General features: G+C 39.8%; 1 protein-coding gene across 2 annotated transcripts in view; it reads left to right on the plus strand.

The window, feature by feature from the left end:
* The window catches only part of pvalb7 (parvalbumin 7), a 45,348-nt gene extending 28,824 nt beyond the window's left edge, over window positions 1–16,524 (plus strand). The window contains exons 1-5 of one of the 2 annotated variants that reach the window (XM_004574528.6): window positions 10,825–10,972; window positions 14,413–14,481; window positions 14,648–14,777; window positions 14,921–15,030; window positions 15,870–16,524. In XM_004574528.6, coding sequence (XP_004574585.1) covers window positions 14,421–14,481; window positions 14,648–14,777; window positions 14,921–15,030; window positions 15,870–15,895 — 327 coding nt within the window. In that variant the 5' untranslated portion in view covers window positions 10,825–10,972; window positions 14,413–14,420 and the 3' untranslated portion in view covers window positions 15,896–16,524. Of the gene's footprint in view, window positions 1–10,824; window positions 10,973–14,412; window positions 14,482–14,647; window positions 14,778–14,920; window positions 15,031–15,869 lie in introns of those variants that run through there. The other variant, XM_004574527.4, reaches the window with a different exon arrangement.
* Window positions 16,525–16,559: the final 35 nt, after the last annotated feature.

Here is a 16,559-nt window from a genome sequence, read left to right on the forward strand (position 1 = left end):
GGTAATTAGCTATTTTCAAATGGAACAGACTCAATAAAGCTGAATATCCATTCTCATTTTACCTCGGAGAGAAATATCTGGCTCTTTAGCTACTAAAAGAACTACATCATAATGGCGTCTCACAGATATGCAGAAGATATCTTTAGATGTGCGATGATCTCACTTCCAACTTGTCATCATTATTATTATTATACAAATGCAAGTAAAGGACTTTTTTAAGATAATGTGTTGAAAGAAGGCACAATCTTTTCTTAAACCTAGCCAGTGAATCCAAAGTTTAAAAAAGCAAGTGAAAATAAAACTACGTAATGACTGAAAACGTGAAATAAAAACCTGAGAAATCTCCATCCATCCAACCATTTATTCATTTTCTTCTGCCGCTTCAGTTCAGGGTGCCGGAAAGGAGAGCTGGCTGCTGTCAGAGGACGAGAGGTGGGATAAACCCCGAGCAGGTCGTCAGTCTATCAACGAGCTAACACAGAGAGACGGGCAACCATTCATGCTCACATGCACACTTCATTTATACTCCAACAGGTTAACCAGGGATGTTGGACTGTAGGAGAAAGCTGAAGTAGCATGTCTCTGTGTTTCATCAATTACTGTTGTAACCATTGCATTATGGCGTCAAAACAAAAGGAGAAAAACCAAAACAACGACCTGAAAAATGCCAAATTCCTCCAACTTTTCTCAGAGCAGCACCTTTCTAATAACAGTGTCATTTATCCGGCCTTTCATACTGTGTAAAACCCTGATACAGGGAACTTTGATTTTTGAGAGACACGGTTTAAATTTAACTGACATAAATTAGACAGAAAAAAAAGAAAAATTGAAAAATCTTTAAGTGACGTGCATGACTGGTCATTTTTGCTGACCGCATTTTGCGATCAGATAATAAATTAGGATGTCAAACGGAGATCTTTACATGTACAGTAAAGTGTTTTAACTGAGAACAAATGCCTACCAGAATGAGCTATTTACAGTAATAACGACTGCATGTGTACACTGTGCATGTGTACACGGTGCATGTGTACAAAGCCTCTTACAAAGGCTCTTATTGGCTTTTGACTGAGAAGCATAATGGTGAGATCAGAACAGTCATTGTTCTTGAAGGCGTGTTCAGGACAAGCTTTCTCCACCACCTATTTAGTCAGTTTTTCTCTCACATCTTATCTCATGCACACACACTTTGACACTAGCCTGCCTTCATTCAGCGCTCACCTGTCGGGTGTCTCTCGTTACTGACATTCATAAGTTAATAAAGGCAGCAGCTAGTGACGCTGACATTCCAATGAAGGGACATAATTGTGCAATAAAATGTTTTGAACAGTTCAAACATTAAATATGGGATTATTAAAGCTTCAAACACTAGATGTCAGTGCAGTTGTTAATGTGTGGGAGTTGGATAGAAACAAAAAACGAACTGATTTACCGTCCAGTATAAAATGGTTTTCTAAGTGCTCAAGATGCCACGAAAGTTATTGACTAACTGATGACTTTCACATACTCGTTACTTTTTTTTACAGTTATATCCAAGCTCAGCACTTGTTTATAGCTGGACAGCTGCACACAAAGAAACAACATCTGCTTTAAGCCAGCACAGTGAATCACAAGAATTGTAACTACACCTAAATCAGCAGATTAGTGGCAAATCTACATGCTCAGATTGACAAGAGATTGGAGCAGTTGCAGTCATGTGATTCAGTTACACTCAGTGTGCAAACAGCAAAATACTCAACTACAAGAAAGAACAATCGGGAGAGTGAGAGAAAATGGAAAAAAATGATGATTTGTTCAAGAAATTGAGTGTAATACAGTGACCTTGCGTGCATGAGAGAAAAAGATGGTGCACAGATGGATGTGTGTGTGCATGTGTGTGTGTGTGTGTGTGAGTGCATCACATATTGACTCCATATCTATTTTCACGCAGCCCGAGATGGATCCTTTGAAACGCTGCTCGTATAACACACCACCGCCAGCCATGAATTGCAGAAGCATTTTTCAAGGGTGTATTTATCTTCAAGGTCAGGCCAGCTGCTGGAGTCTGTTCTGCGCATTTGAGTGTACGTGTGTCCGGGTGAATTTGCTGTTGGGAATGCGTATACATGTCAGTGGAGGAGTTTCCCTATGTGTTTGTGCGCTTGTAAAAGAGGGTACTGTAACAGTGTTTGTATATAGTTTATTGCATGCTGGCCTTGGACTATATCTTTGAAACACAAGCACGCTGTAAAAAAGTGTTGATGAAATCTAATAAGCCATTAAGTTGACAGGTACCAGTGCACACGTATACACACAGAGAAACAGAAGAAGGGGGACTGACAGAAAGTCTCAGCACCCAGATTGTGTTTGACATGTCGGCAGCTTGTTGCCGTGGTAACATCATTAGGAAAGCAGAAAGAGGAAGAGGTGAAGCTGGGCAGTAACCTAAATGCTGAGTCTTTGTTTTGTGTGATGAAAACTCTGAGCCGAAATCTAAAATCTACCTCTGGAATGCCACACAGCACGATGGTGGCACGCTATAAACCTCAGATGATTTGTTGGGAAAATACCAGTGCACCAGCAATTTCTCAAATACTCAGACAACAACCACACCAAGTTTCAAATCACTCAAATCACCTTTCTTCCCCATTCTGATGCTAGGTGTACATTCTAAATATTGGATATCCACACCACCATCAGCAACACTGAAACCACCTTCCTAATAATCTGCAGATTTCCACCACGTTGTCAGAACAGACCTGTCGGTGCATGAACACAAGATCTCTGGTGGCACCAGTATGTAGACCAGTGCAGCCTCAGTGGAGCAGGCTTGTGTATGCTTATGTATGTTGCTCATGTTGTATGTGGGGACTTCAGTCAAGACGACATCATAGGCTCATGTTTGTTTTGTGTTTCTGAGGCAGCTCTGAGCAGGTTCTGCGACATTGCAGGGGTCATTGTCTGCTCGGGGAGGCTGCTGCTGTTGGTGAGTGCTGGTGCCACAGGGAGTGCAAATGGTCTGCAGAAGCTGGAAAAGAAGGCGACTGGACTTCTCTAAGTTTCATGAAGATGTTTTACCGCTCATCCAAGAGGCTTCTTCAGATTTAAAACCTAAAGGTGGAGAGTCCCAGGTATTTAAACCCTAGAGGGGGTTGTCCCTAACCGCCTAGTTCCTTAAATTAACATGACCTGGATGACTGAGAACTGACACAGACACAGGCTCTGCAGTGATGTTAGGTGGGTGGTGTGAACGCAATGTCTGCATGAATGCCAGGATCAAAGTTTTCTCAGTGGTGCACTGCATGATAACAGGATGATCAATGTCTTTCACTTCAGATCGAATTTAATGGCCACTTGTTAACACTTGTTTTGAATAACGTAAAATGACGCATATTTGTAATTACTGTACTCAGCTAATGTCAGATTAGTAAGACACACAGTTTTCAGCAACAGTAAGTATTAAAAAAAGGAGATGTGAGGATTAGGTTTAGCTCTTTTTTAGAGTTCCAGTGTTGTAATTATAGACACAAAGCTAGTCACCCACCGTCCCTAAACATAGCACGTAATAAGCAATGAGCATGACTAACTGGAATCTTTCAGATAATGGAAAAATTTGGTTTCTCATTATTTAACAGGTTGGCTGAGTAACAGGCTAACCTCCCAAGAACTTGGTGCATTCCTTTAAAAACTCACCATCTCCCACACACTCCCACACACGCCGGCCCTAATATTAGAACTAAATATACCACAAACACCGGTGCCTGTGGTGCACATTTGGAAAACTGCGGGCCTTCCTTCTCCCACTCTACTGTGCATTTTGGCCTGAGCTGAACTGACAAGGTTTCGAGCATCGCTGCAGTCAAGCGCAAACAAGTGGACACGAAGATCTGCAAACCTCACAGGTCAAAAATGAGTCAGTTTCCATGTCAAGTTTTATATATTTGAGATGGAGTCTGAGAAATCTGCTTGAGCTTGAAGCAGTTTACATCACATTAAAAGCAGTTTCATATAATCAATGTTATCGACCTGATGGACACTCAGCCGGTGAAGCAGATAAGCTGTGATACCGTTATCTATACCCCAAGAGTTGCTATTCACTGGCTGGGCCCACATCCTCATTTTAGGTTTGACAGCGTTTTAGTAAGTAAAGGGGAATGCTTGGACATGAAATGAGCTGCGGTTTGGGGAGGGCCTCGAAGGCGACTGGCGACGACTCCCGGGCCTGGCAGATCCCCATGAACTAAATAGAAGTGAAGACGTTAAAGAACAGAAAAGGGGAGGGAGGGTGGAGAACTGGGGGAACCTATAAAGATGAGAACCGGAAGGAGCGTGTTTGGAGGCGTGGTCCTGCTCCTGAAATTCCAATACTTAATCTCACGGAGGAACACTAACATTAACTAAACATTAGAGTTTTGCTCCTCTCAAGAAAATGTATTACAGTGCAGTACTAACCAACTCCTGGCAAAATTGATTGTTCAGTAAGTTCATTGGTTAGTATTCATATTCTTGTGAAAGCAGTGTAGCAGTTCACTAAAACTACTGGTGCTGCTTAATGAGAGTGATGTAGAGCAGAGAAGAAACAGATTCAATGGTGCTCTGTTCTGCTGAGAGGAACTGCAGAGTCAGGTATTTGTTATCTGTTACTTTTTGCGATTCTTACATGGATGAAATTATCTGATCCATTAATACGGAGTTACTCGGCACAGCAGCTTTAATTTTGTTGGGGTTTCATTTGTGAATCCAGGGAGTAAATGAACAAATATCACCCCCAAACGCATCTATTCTTCTAGCAGTTGTGTTAAAAGACATGCTTCCACACTCTGCAAATGAGTAAGATGCTATTTCTTCTTGAGCGAACGAGGCCTTTGAGTCCCGACTGTACAAGTGAAATGTCCGATATTCTCCAGCTCCACCCCTGATCAGTAAGCACACCGGGTTCCCCTGTGTTTATTTTTAGGGCCAATATCTGCTAATCTTTGGTTAAGTAGACAAGGGATGCCCCACTGATATCAATACCACTCATACACACTTATTCACATAGACAGCTGTGGCTTGTAGCTACCCCTGCCACGATGTCATATACCACCTGTTGCTGAATAGCAAGTTGGTGATTAAAAACAAATTTAATTCCTCTTACTCCCTGTGTCTGTCTGTCACTGTCTTTCTCACATTCTCTCTATTTTCAGTCTGATGTGTGTCTACATCATTTATCTATTTCTGAATCTACTGTCTTGTATAGCAGTCACCCTGTTTTTTTTCATTGCCTATTTTCACTTCAGTGTTAAGCTGTCTTGGCCAATTAAACAGTTTATAATCACGAGTGTCTCTTCAGCCTACACTGTATTTATGTAACTCTCTCTGGCAGTAATCACACTCCATTATAACCCCAATTTGTGCCTTCAAACTCTTGGTCTTCATTTCTTGCACTTTCATTTCATTTGGGGATCATCTAAAATCCCAAACACAATAAAGAAGTCATCAGTTAGCGTACATATAACACATAATTACACATAAATAAATAAAATAAATAGCATTTTATTTATATAGCACCTTTCTAGACAGAGTCACAAAGTGTTGTACATAAGATAAAAAGCCACAAAAAGGTAAAACAGACAATATAAAACAGGCAAAAATGAACCAGAAGCAGTTTAAAAAGGTGAGTTTTTAGTTGTTTTTGAAACAACTACTGAGTCTACAGTCTTACGGTTTGGGGGAAAGAGTTCCACAGTCTCGGGGCCACAGTGGCAAAAGCTCTATCACCAGTTCTCATCTTAGTCTGTTTTATAATAAGTAAGCCCTGATCAGATGACCTCAGGGACCTGCTAGGGACATAGGGCTGTAGCATATCAGAGATGTAGGCTGGTGCCAGTCCATGCAAAGCTCTATTAGTCAAGACCAGGATCTTAAAATGGACTCTGAATTCAACAGGAAGCCAGTGTAGCCCAGATAGCAACGGTGTCACATGTGAATACTTAGAGGATTTTGTCAAAAGCCTAGCTGCAGCGTTTTGCACAACCTGCAGACGATCCAGAGAACCTTATGCTTAGACAGTGAGTTACAATAGTCCAAGCATGAGGAAATAAATGCATGTATAGCAATCTCCAGTTCAGAGAGAGACATGGACATCACAAATGAAAAATATGGTGCATATTTGGGATCATTGGCCTGTTGAAACATCCAATTGTGTCCACGTTTCAACCGTCTAACTGCCGATGTGAGGTGAAGTTGAAACATTTGGAGACAACATTTCTCCTTCTTCATTACTCCATCCACTTTATGCAATGTACCAGTACTGGCTGCAAAACAGTCCTAGAACATGACGCTACTACCAGCATGCTTGACAGCTAGTACAATGTTATTAGCTTTGAAAGCTTCAGCTTTACTCCTCCAAACATATCTTTTGTCATCATGACAGAATAGTTCAGTCTCTCTTTCAACCTTTCTCTAGAAAGCATTTGACTTGTCCGTGTGGTCAGCCTCAAATTTCAGTTGAGCGTGAAACTGTCAATTTTGGAGCCGGGGCTTTTTTCTTGGTGGGCAACCTTTCAGTCTATGCTGATGTGAAACTTACTTTAATGTCAACAGTAATGCTGGTGTGGCAGCAGTTTCTAGTGCATGACAGGCCTGAGCCTTAGTGGTTAAAGGGTTGTTCCTGAATCTGAATCAACTTGTACTTAAAGTACAATTGTTTGAACTGATGATCCAGGAATCTGGAGTTGTAAAGAAACGGTTCCAAGAGACTTCGCCAACATGTGAAAATCTACAGTCCTCCTTCTTGGATCTTAGATCCTTGGACTTTCCCATTGTTCTGTGTACTGGTCAATCCAATGAGTGCTCTCAAAGAAATCATTTTTATGCTGACAAAGAGAAAGTACCAGTTGTATTCAATCATCATCACTAATGAGACGTTACTAAGCCTTTGTCTTGCCCAGTTTCAAGACATTGTAGAATCTTTTGACCCTGTGTATTACAGAAAACCCAAAATAAATTCAAACTTGTGCACCTAGTTCATGTTTTTTTAAGTCATTACAGAGTCAACATTCATGCCCATACTGTATGTAAATTTCTGACCACAACTGTAAATAAAACTGAATTGAACTGATTGGGAAAGTGGGTCCATAAAGAGACTACCTACTGAGGAAAGTCAGCAAAATTCAAATTAGGTATGGATGTGAAATAAAAAGCCGTATCAGCAATAAATAAATAAATAAATAAAAAGCATATTTTTGCAGACCCCTGTAGGCCATTCAAAGAGAGCAGTAGAAGTAGTTGGACTCATGTACAGCGGTCACTCGCTATAACGTGGCTCAACTTTCGCAGCTTGTCTGTTTCACTGATTTTTTTTGTGCAATTTTGCATGGTTTTTTGTTTGTTTGTTTGGGGTTTTGTTGTCTTTTACAGCGCATTGTGTTCTGCATCCTGACTGGCTGGAGACCATTGTCAATCGATCTCGTGCCGTGTCTCCTGTACAGTACAGAATTCGTTCAGCTTTTCAAATTTACATGAATCTTCAATTGCTAGCAGTGTGACTCCGAAGTGCTGTACTGTATGTTTGTAGGTTCCCCCCAACAAAAGAAATGAAAGAAACGTGTGGAAATGTCCATGCCTGTCTGAGAAAAGTGTGTAAAGTGTGTAGTGAGGGGTTTTACAGCCTTAAAACATCTATACTAATTGTAAAAAATTAAGTTGGCTACTTTGTGGATTTCACCTATCGTGAGTTATTTTTAGAATGTAACTCCCGCGATAAACAAGGGACCACTGTAGTCCAAAAAGTAGGTTAATTCTATTTTAATCATCTTTGTTATTAGCTACAGACTTTTCTTTACTAAGTTGTAAACACTGTGAAGCCACATTTCTATCAAGGATGTTTTGGTTGACATTGTCAAAAACCTTTGACAAGTCTAATAATAAACCAAGACTGTAGAGATCTCATGAACAAGCTGCAAATTCCTCTTTGTGTATCTCAGTGTCTTTCTCTATCCTCCCTTCCTGACCGTTCTCCACCCCCACCAACTACAAATCCTTCCAGCATGTTGTCCTCACCACCTCACTCCTCCCTTTCCCATTCTTCTACAATGCTGGAAAGTGCTGACGAGAGGGTAACTCAATAGAGAGGCGAAATCTAAGAGTGTCTCAGGACAGAACAGAGGGTCAGCGCAGGACATGAAGGAACAGAGAGTCACATTTTATTTTCCCTTTTTATGTTTGGTAGTCTTTTAAATTTAAAATGTTTACATTTTTTTGTTGCTATTTTTGTTCTTTAATTAGTAACGGGTTTTTTAACAATACTATTAGTCACAGTGTCAGCTGCAGTTGAATATGTCATAACATTACTACATTTTGTGCCTGAATTTTACACTGGAAACCATGGCAGACATTACTATTACTAACAGCCAACAGTAAAATCTAACCATGGAGGTGTTCGATTATTAAAACCTGTAATTAGCAAGTCATTATCAAGGCTTAAAATGTGCTGTAATTTCCAGCTTTCTCTTCCACACAAAATTTGCAGAGAATGAATATTTGATGTTGAAAGCCTAATACCTTGGCAGTGTGGTATAATCAACCATGAACTCCCAGGGATGAAATCTCATTTAATGCTCATAATGAAAATCTCTGCAGTAAAAAACAAAAAAGCCCTTCGTATCTTTAACTGGCTGCCGTTTTATTACAACTAAAGTATCTTACTGACTTTTCTTTTCTTTCAGAGATGCACTACTACAAATAAATTTCTCTGTTGGCCTTGACTAACTGGGTGCAAGGTGGCCTACTAAATCACTCAGCAAAAGATAAGCGAACCAAAGGGAGAAAAGGGGAGAACAAAAAAGGCACAAAGTTAACAACCTATACAGACAGAGACTGATAAGCACAGGTGTATGGTGTAGGAAGATATGGACAGAGAAATTAGATATAAAAAATAGGACGATGTTAAGATGAAAGGACAGATAGGGAGAGAAAAAGTTGAGGGGAAAGTTTCTCTTGGATAAAAGATGGAAAGAAGAAAGAAGAACAGACTTCTTCAGCATAACTTTGCCTTGGATGAGTTAGAAATCCTAGCAAATCAAAAAAAATTAAATGCATTTCTTTGGCACAATTCATACAGTGGAATTCATTTGAATGCATTCATAAAATGCAAGAATAAGTTATGAATCCAATATAAAGCAATTTAGGAAGGTGTTGGGACACCTCGTGCTGCCAGCACAGCCATAGTGATCCTTGGTGTTGATCATTATTTTAAGTAGCTTTTACTTATAAAAACTGAATTTTAGTGTCTGCTCTTAATCACTCTGAATTACATTAGGCAGTGAGTACTGCAAAGCTCTGTATAACAAAGGTATCTTGTACACTGAACTTATACTGTGCTATTTACAAATCTTGAGCCACCAATCTATCCTTTATATTTTCCTTCCAAAGAGCCAGACTCAGAGTTGCATCTACAGACAACAGAGAACTTAGCAAAAGACAGTTAAAGAAAGTGTATCTTAAGGCAGCAGTCCCCAACCTTTTTTGCGCCACGGACTGTTTTATGTCTGACAATATTTTCACAGACAAAGGATAAATACAACAAAATAAAACCTGACCGGTACCAAAAAAAGAAGATTTATTCATAACACACAGGAAAAGACCCAGGGAAACTAAATTAACGATAAAAACCAATAAAAACCCTGAAAACTATAAATGTCATGCCCGAGCCTCAACTCTCGTGGCCCGGTACCAAACGACTCACGGACCGGTCCAGGGGTTGGGGACTGCTGTCTTAAGGCTCTCTGTTATTGGTAGCATGTTCCAAAAGTACATAATTTGCTCTCAAATTATGCTCTCTTCTGTTTTTTTCTGAATATACCAAATAGCCAAGAATTGAACAAGTGATGGACAAAGAAGACGTGGCAGTCTTAAAAATAATCTACAGCAGATAAACACCATCTGAAAGCCATGTCCTTAAGAAAAAGGTAAAAATCCAATCCAAAAATCTGGCTTTTAGGAAAAGATCCATCTGCGGTTCACTGAAATGTAATCAAAAATTGTCTCAATCAAAGAGTCAAGAAGTCGTTCTCAAGAAAGGGAACGGGGAGAAAGGGCTGAGGTATGCCAAACTGAAAATCAGTGCCAGCAGGTCTGATGGACCACTGCATCTGAATTTGACCTTTCTGGTTCAAATCTTTATTAATATGCATATGAAGATGTGAGGTAAGAAGTGAGGTACAACAGAGACCATGTGCAGCTATCTGTAAAACACGGTGGACGCTCTGTCATGGTTTTGGGTTGAGCGTTGGACATCTTGTCAAAACTGTGTGTAATGATGAACACAGAAAAGTATCAGAGTTGGATCCCCCATGAAATACTGTCTGATTGGTTGTAGCATCATTTATTTGCCTTACATACTGTATTCCCATGTATGTTTCCTTAATTTTCAACAAACAGCTACACCTACTCCCCATTTTCCTAACAAAATATAAAGAAACTGGACTTCACACAGTGCTACATGTGCAACTCCTTGATGGCATTTTCTAAAAGTAGTTGTAACTACAGCCTCTCATAACATGGCCAAGCCAGTGCTATTAGTTATACTGAGTGTGAGAGACAGGACCAAATGTATTGACAGACGCACAGATCAAGACAGAAGATGTGGGTACGGTCCAAACAAGACAGATAAAGTGGTATTATTACCAGTCCCGTGTGTGATATGGTAGTGCTGCACAGAAAACAGAAAACGATCACACTCTCAGGCCAACAGTGCTTGCGTCATATCTTGACACCCCCCCTCCTCCTCCCCTCTGAAAATAGAGTATAATGAGAGGTGGGCATGTTGTGTGTATGGGGTAAGTGTGTATGTGTTCGGAAGCAGCTATAAAAGTCATATTGTGTCGTCCCCCCCTTCATCTTGCTCATCTTACCTCCATCTCCTGCCCTTCTGTCTTCTCTCTGCTCCAATTCCTCTCCATCACCTTTTGTTTTGCCTTATTTCTCAGCTGCAATCATCCACCCCTTTATTCAGGTAAGACAGAAAATAAATAAACACACACACAAACATTTACAGGTGCAAGAGACCACACATAGGACACTGGAAGCTGAAGATTTAACTGCAATTTTTTTCGGGGATTATCTGTGACAAGCAGAGAGACTTCAGCTAAGTGAAATAGTTGTAAATTACCAAGATATGAATGACACATGGGGATAAACTGTTTGTAGCTGCAGGATGTGCATCGGGGGTGTGTTTGTGTAAGCCTGAGGGCGAACGCTCCGCTAGAAACTCGACTAAGAAAATCAATCAGGAGCACCATTGATTCAGGATTTGCGAGGCCTATGAAACACAACTTGATAAAGTGAAAAGGTCCAGTCAATAAAGTCATACAGTATTAGAAGAATAACAAGCTATGTAAATATATCTTTTTGAAATCAATCCACAAATTGTTAAATATGGGGATGTTTGGTGGTTTCAGTTTGGTTTTCGCTCCTCTGCAGTAGCTTGTTTTAAATAAAAGGTAATGTTAGCAGCAGGTGTTGGTCTCGTGGGTGTTTCCTTGCTCAGGTTTCACCAAGAACAGGTGTCAGTGGCACAGCAGCTGTGTGCTTAAGTAACTTTAAGTACAGTAGCTAATGTCTGCTGTAGATGATTTTAGGTGTTGTTGGTATTCTGAAAAGAGGACTTAAATAAGACACGCTTCACTGAACAATACACTTTTCTGTGCCGTGACTCAGAACTTTAACTGGCAGATATTTATATGTGCTTTAGGGTATTATGCTGATCTGCTTTTCAAATCATTAACGCCACCAGAAAAAAATTAAAATAAAAAAGTTAAGTTGCTGGTTAGAACTGTATCTACTTTTCTAAAGAAACACGACTTATTTATAGCACACACGCAGGCAAGAGTGGCTTTCAATCCTCAGTGAAGGTCTGTTATGTTATGATACTAAAATATAACCCCACATATCCATCACAGCATGCACATCCTTCACTGCAAGTTAAATAAAGTCACCGAGTGTCATTCATAATATGTGAGCAGAAACGTTGTCACTCTGCACACTGAAATAAGTGGGCGCACACAATTACCCACCCCATAAGGAAACCCAGTTACCTCGGGCTCTGTATGTGTACTTTTTTGTATCACCGTTCAGCCTATCAGAATGTTATTCAATATATTATACATATATATTATATATTATCCTTCATGTTATTTTGAGCATTTTTGTTCTTGCTCTTTTAGAGACATACACATAATATCTGAAATGAAATTATTATGATTATCACAACTACAACTATTATTATTGATGAAAAATGTGTGTTTAAACTTTAAAAGATAGCCAGGCCTTCTTCGTTTGTCTCTTTGTGTCGGATTTGAGTGTGAAACAGTTCATACATGTGGTTTAAACACAGAATTATGCGACTGAGGCCCAGTTTGTCTGCATTACAAGTGACATCACGTTTGAGGGCACAGTCATGGAAAAAGAAAGCGCGCATGCTCGTGAACACTTGTTGCAAAGTTCATGAACAGTGGGACAAAACCTGTGAATTTTACGATGGGCTGAAAGAACGTCAGTTATGTCATCTGAATGTTTAGTTTTGTGTTTTACAAAATACAAAACACAAAATCTGACAAGATCCACAACAACTAACTGGAACCGTATGACTGCTGATATAGGTAATAAAAACAACTGTGGCACGTTCCCAAAAGCAAAAAATGTTATCCCTGAGATGGCTTCATTGCATCAACGCTTTCTATTTGCATCATCTTATTGACAGGAAAAAAAATCTGCACATCTCAAGACATTTCACAAACCACAAACAGATGCTCACTAATTGGTTTTTGTTGCCAAAAACAGACACATAACAGGTGTGGTGACAGTTGAGAAGCTGATTGGACGGAAAGCAAGAGGATGACAATGAATTTTTACTTTTATCATTCTGTCCTTTGGACAGGAAGGCCTGGGATTTTCCAGGGGTCAGGATAGTGCAATCTGCACAGGGACTACTGACATGACCCCGGTGGGGCTTTGCAAGTCTCTCAGCACACGTATCCTGATGTGAGACATATACTTTTACATACTCAGGAGCTCACATCTCTTAAAGACACAAAACCCACTCATCAAACATCTATCTTGACAACTCAGCACTTGATCCCAGAGCTCTGAAATGACAGGACTCTGGGATCAGCTCAGGTGTGACACCTACAGGTTAAAGTCATGTACTGCAATTAAGAGGACACTGATCACAAAATAGAACCGAGCAAGCGGATGAGACATGAAACACAACAGGTTACACATTTGTACTGAGCACACGCAGCTCTACAGCACGCTTTGTGTTATTCAGCTATAAAGTGGTGTGTATTTCACAATGACTGGACAGGTTTCTTAGGTTTAATAAAGTTATTTTACAAACTAATGGAATTTTCTTTATATGTCAAAGCAAGGAATCAAAATCATTTCACATTGTGGGCCACATATTGGATCTTAAACTCCCCTTTTAGTCAGTATAAAGAATTTTAACTACATATAAATAAGTGCAATTTCATGATAAGCTGCTCGGCTTAAAATGTAAGAACTAAATGTTTTAAAATTATCAACTGTCATGTAATTATAAGACAGAGATTGGAGTCACTGGCAGGCCACTTCTGGTCCCTGGGCCTTGTGTTTAACACTGCTGGATTAAAGTGTGGAAAACATCTGCATCAACTGGGGGTAACTAGTTGCACTGTGACTCTGTGACACATGACACAGAGAACAGAAGACATTTCAATTAATAACATACAATTTAATGCCTAATTCTGAATTAAAAAAGGCTCTTTTCACACCATAAATTCCATCAGAGTTTATCCTGCAATGACTACTTTAACTGTAAAATATACCATGTACTTTAACTGATGTCAAAGTACTGTTTGACAAACTCAGCTTCGCTGTTTCACACGTTCTATTTGTCAAAATTGTAGTCAAAGAAAAAAATTGCAGGAAAGTCTCTCCTCAGAAGTGCTTAAATCCCTCCGACAGAGTGATACTTTTAAGATAACGGAGAATCCAGAGCAATTCTGGGTGCTTATTTCAGTGTACAAAGCTTGTCTCTCTCCATGGGCGTTTGCCAGACTGTATTTATGTCTCTGTCTTAAATTCTAACGTATGTCCTTCAATTAACCTCTCGTTGTGCCAAGTTCCACAGAGGCCATCTCTCGAATGCCTTAAAGATATTCCTACCAGGCCAGTCAGGGTTGAAATTCTCCTTGGGTTTGTTGGCATGGATAATCTTCTCTTAATTTACTGTTCTGTAAAATGCAACATCTGTCTAACTAAAAATACATTTCCAAACACATGTGCACATAACGAGTTAGATTTTACTTTCAGCTTTCGTATCACATCAGCTCAGCTGCAGAGTTGCTGCTCACTCACCTCTTTGAAATGCAATACCAAACTTTGTGCCTTTCATGTCCTCTCCGTCTCTCTCTCCAGGAAACAAAATGGTTATGACAGATCTGCTAAAACCTGAGGAGATCAAGAAAGCTCTTGATGCCTTCGCAGGTCAGTAACTGTTGTAGAGGCTCTGTGTTATTCTCAGCAGCGCTGCAAAGTGCCAAAAGTTGGCCTTAAATTTTTTGCTGACCCATAAAAAATCTGTTTTTAAAAGAAATCTGTGCACATGGAGTTGATGTAATAAAATCTTTTATCTTTGCCTTGTCTTTTGTAGCAGAAACATTTGACCCTAAAAAGTTCTTTGAAATGGTGGGAATGAAGGCCATGTCGGCTGAAAACGTCAAGAAGGTCTTTCAGGTTCTGGATGTGGATGGTAGCGGATTTATAGAAGAAGAAGAGCTAATGTAAGAAACTCAAACAGATGCAAAAACACGCTAAAAGCAGACATGATGAAAGATACAGCTCTGCAATATAACACTGATGTCACATGTTCCTTAAAGCTGCCCTACAGTGACCCACTTTCTGCATCAACCTGCACTTTTCTCAGGTTTGTACTGAAGGGCTTTTCCAAAGATGGCAGAGATCTGACTGACGCTGAGACTAAAGCATTTCTCACAGCTGCAGACAAAGATGGAGATGGCAAGATCGGCATTGATGGTAAGAGAAAGGTGTCAAAATGTTTTCAGTTTATTCTTCAAAAAGATACAAAGAGGTGATGAGAGTAGGATGAGGACGGGGTGGGAGGAGAGCTAGCAAGTAGGCTTTCTGCACTTCCACAAATGCTGTATGTTGTGTGGGATTTTTCAGATTTTACCAAAATGTTTCTAATGCTTGATTCTTATTGTTCACATCTAGTGAAAAACTGAATATGACCGAAGCAAATTTGCAAGTTTGCAAGAAAAGACACACTGAGAAAAAAAAATGTAATGTCACCTGTGCAAGCTAACACCAACTTTTAAATATCTAATTTGTTTACTGGAATAAACATGTCATAAACTAAATCTGCCAATTGATCTTTTTTTAACATAATCATAAAAACACAATATCTGAAATGTTAGCTATGGTAACACCATTCAGCGACTTCAAGGGATGACAGGTGGAATGAATGCTTGTGCTTGGTGTATAAGGAATCCCATAAAATACACCAAAGTGTGGCTGGGCCAGATAGTGAACCTCCTGATGTGTACATTAGCGTGTGAATGTTAAATAGAAAGCAATTGGGCATAAAAAAGTGCAAGAATGAATGGGTGAGTGAGAAATGTTAGATAACTTGCTTTGCAGAAAACCGGAGCAACAGTGTGGCCTGTTGATGTATTAAAGGTGAAAGATTTGTTTTATGATATAGAAGCTTTGGTCCAGAGGAAAAACACAGTTCAAGGTTCCAGACACCATGAAATACTTGGATCAGTTTCTTGTTGGTGTTTAACTGAATATGGTGACAATGTTTCACTCATTTGTGCGCATTTACATTTTTGTTTTGCTCTCTTTTTTTTCAGAGTTTGAAGCCTTAGTGCATGAGTAGGGGAAAGCTGAACTCCCCTCTTGTTCTTCCTGCTCCTCTTTGTCCCTGCATCCACATTTTGTAACTGCGACCTTCAAACTCTTCCTCCCTTTCCTCGCTCTGGACCCCTCACACGGAGTCAGACCAGGCCTGCTCTCTGCAAAACACTACCAAAAACAGGTCAACAGGGAGTCCACCTGAGGAGGAACATACAGGCATAACAGGCACCAGTTTCACTTTTCATTTTTCTTTTTATATATATAGATAGATATATATATATTTAACCACACATGCTGTATGGATTTCAGAAGCATTCTTAATGATTTCGCGAGGATAGTCTGTGGTCAAAAAAGGTGGTACTAGTGTTGTAGATGGTGTAGATGTTCTCAAGACTCCTTAAATCTTAATTTCCTTCCTGCATTGTGTCTTGACTGGTTTTATTTCTAGATGTTCACATGTCAGTGCACTTTCCTCCCACTCCTCCTCTTTATCCACCTTCATTCACCTCCCTCACCTCAACCACCTCCTCCTTCTCCACCTCCTCCACCCCCTGCCTCTGATCAGATCATGTAGTAAATAAAATCATATAAGGAGAGCTGTGAAGAGAGAAAAGATCTCAGTATGAAATGATAATAAAAAAGAAAACTTGACGTGAGGTGTCTCTTTACTTATTGTTACTCGCAGT

The sequence above is a fragment of the Maylandia zebra genome, linkage group LG6 (assembly GCF_041146795.1).
Source record: "Maylandia zebra isolate NMK-2024a linkage group LG6, Mzebra_GT3a, whole genome shotgun sequence".
Lineage (NCBI taxonomy): Eukaryota > Metazoa > Chordata > Actinopteri > Cichliformes > Cichlidae > Maylandia > Maylandia zebra.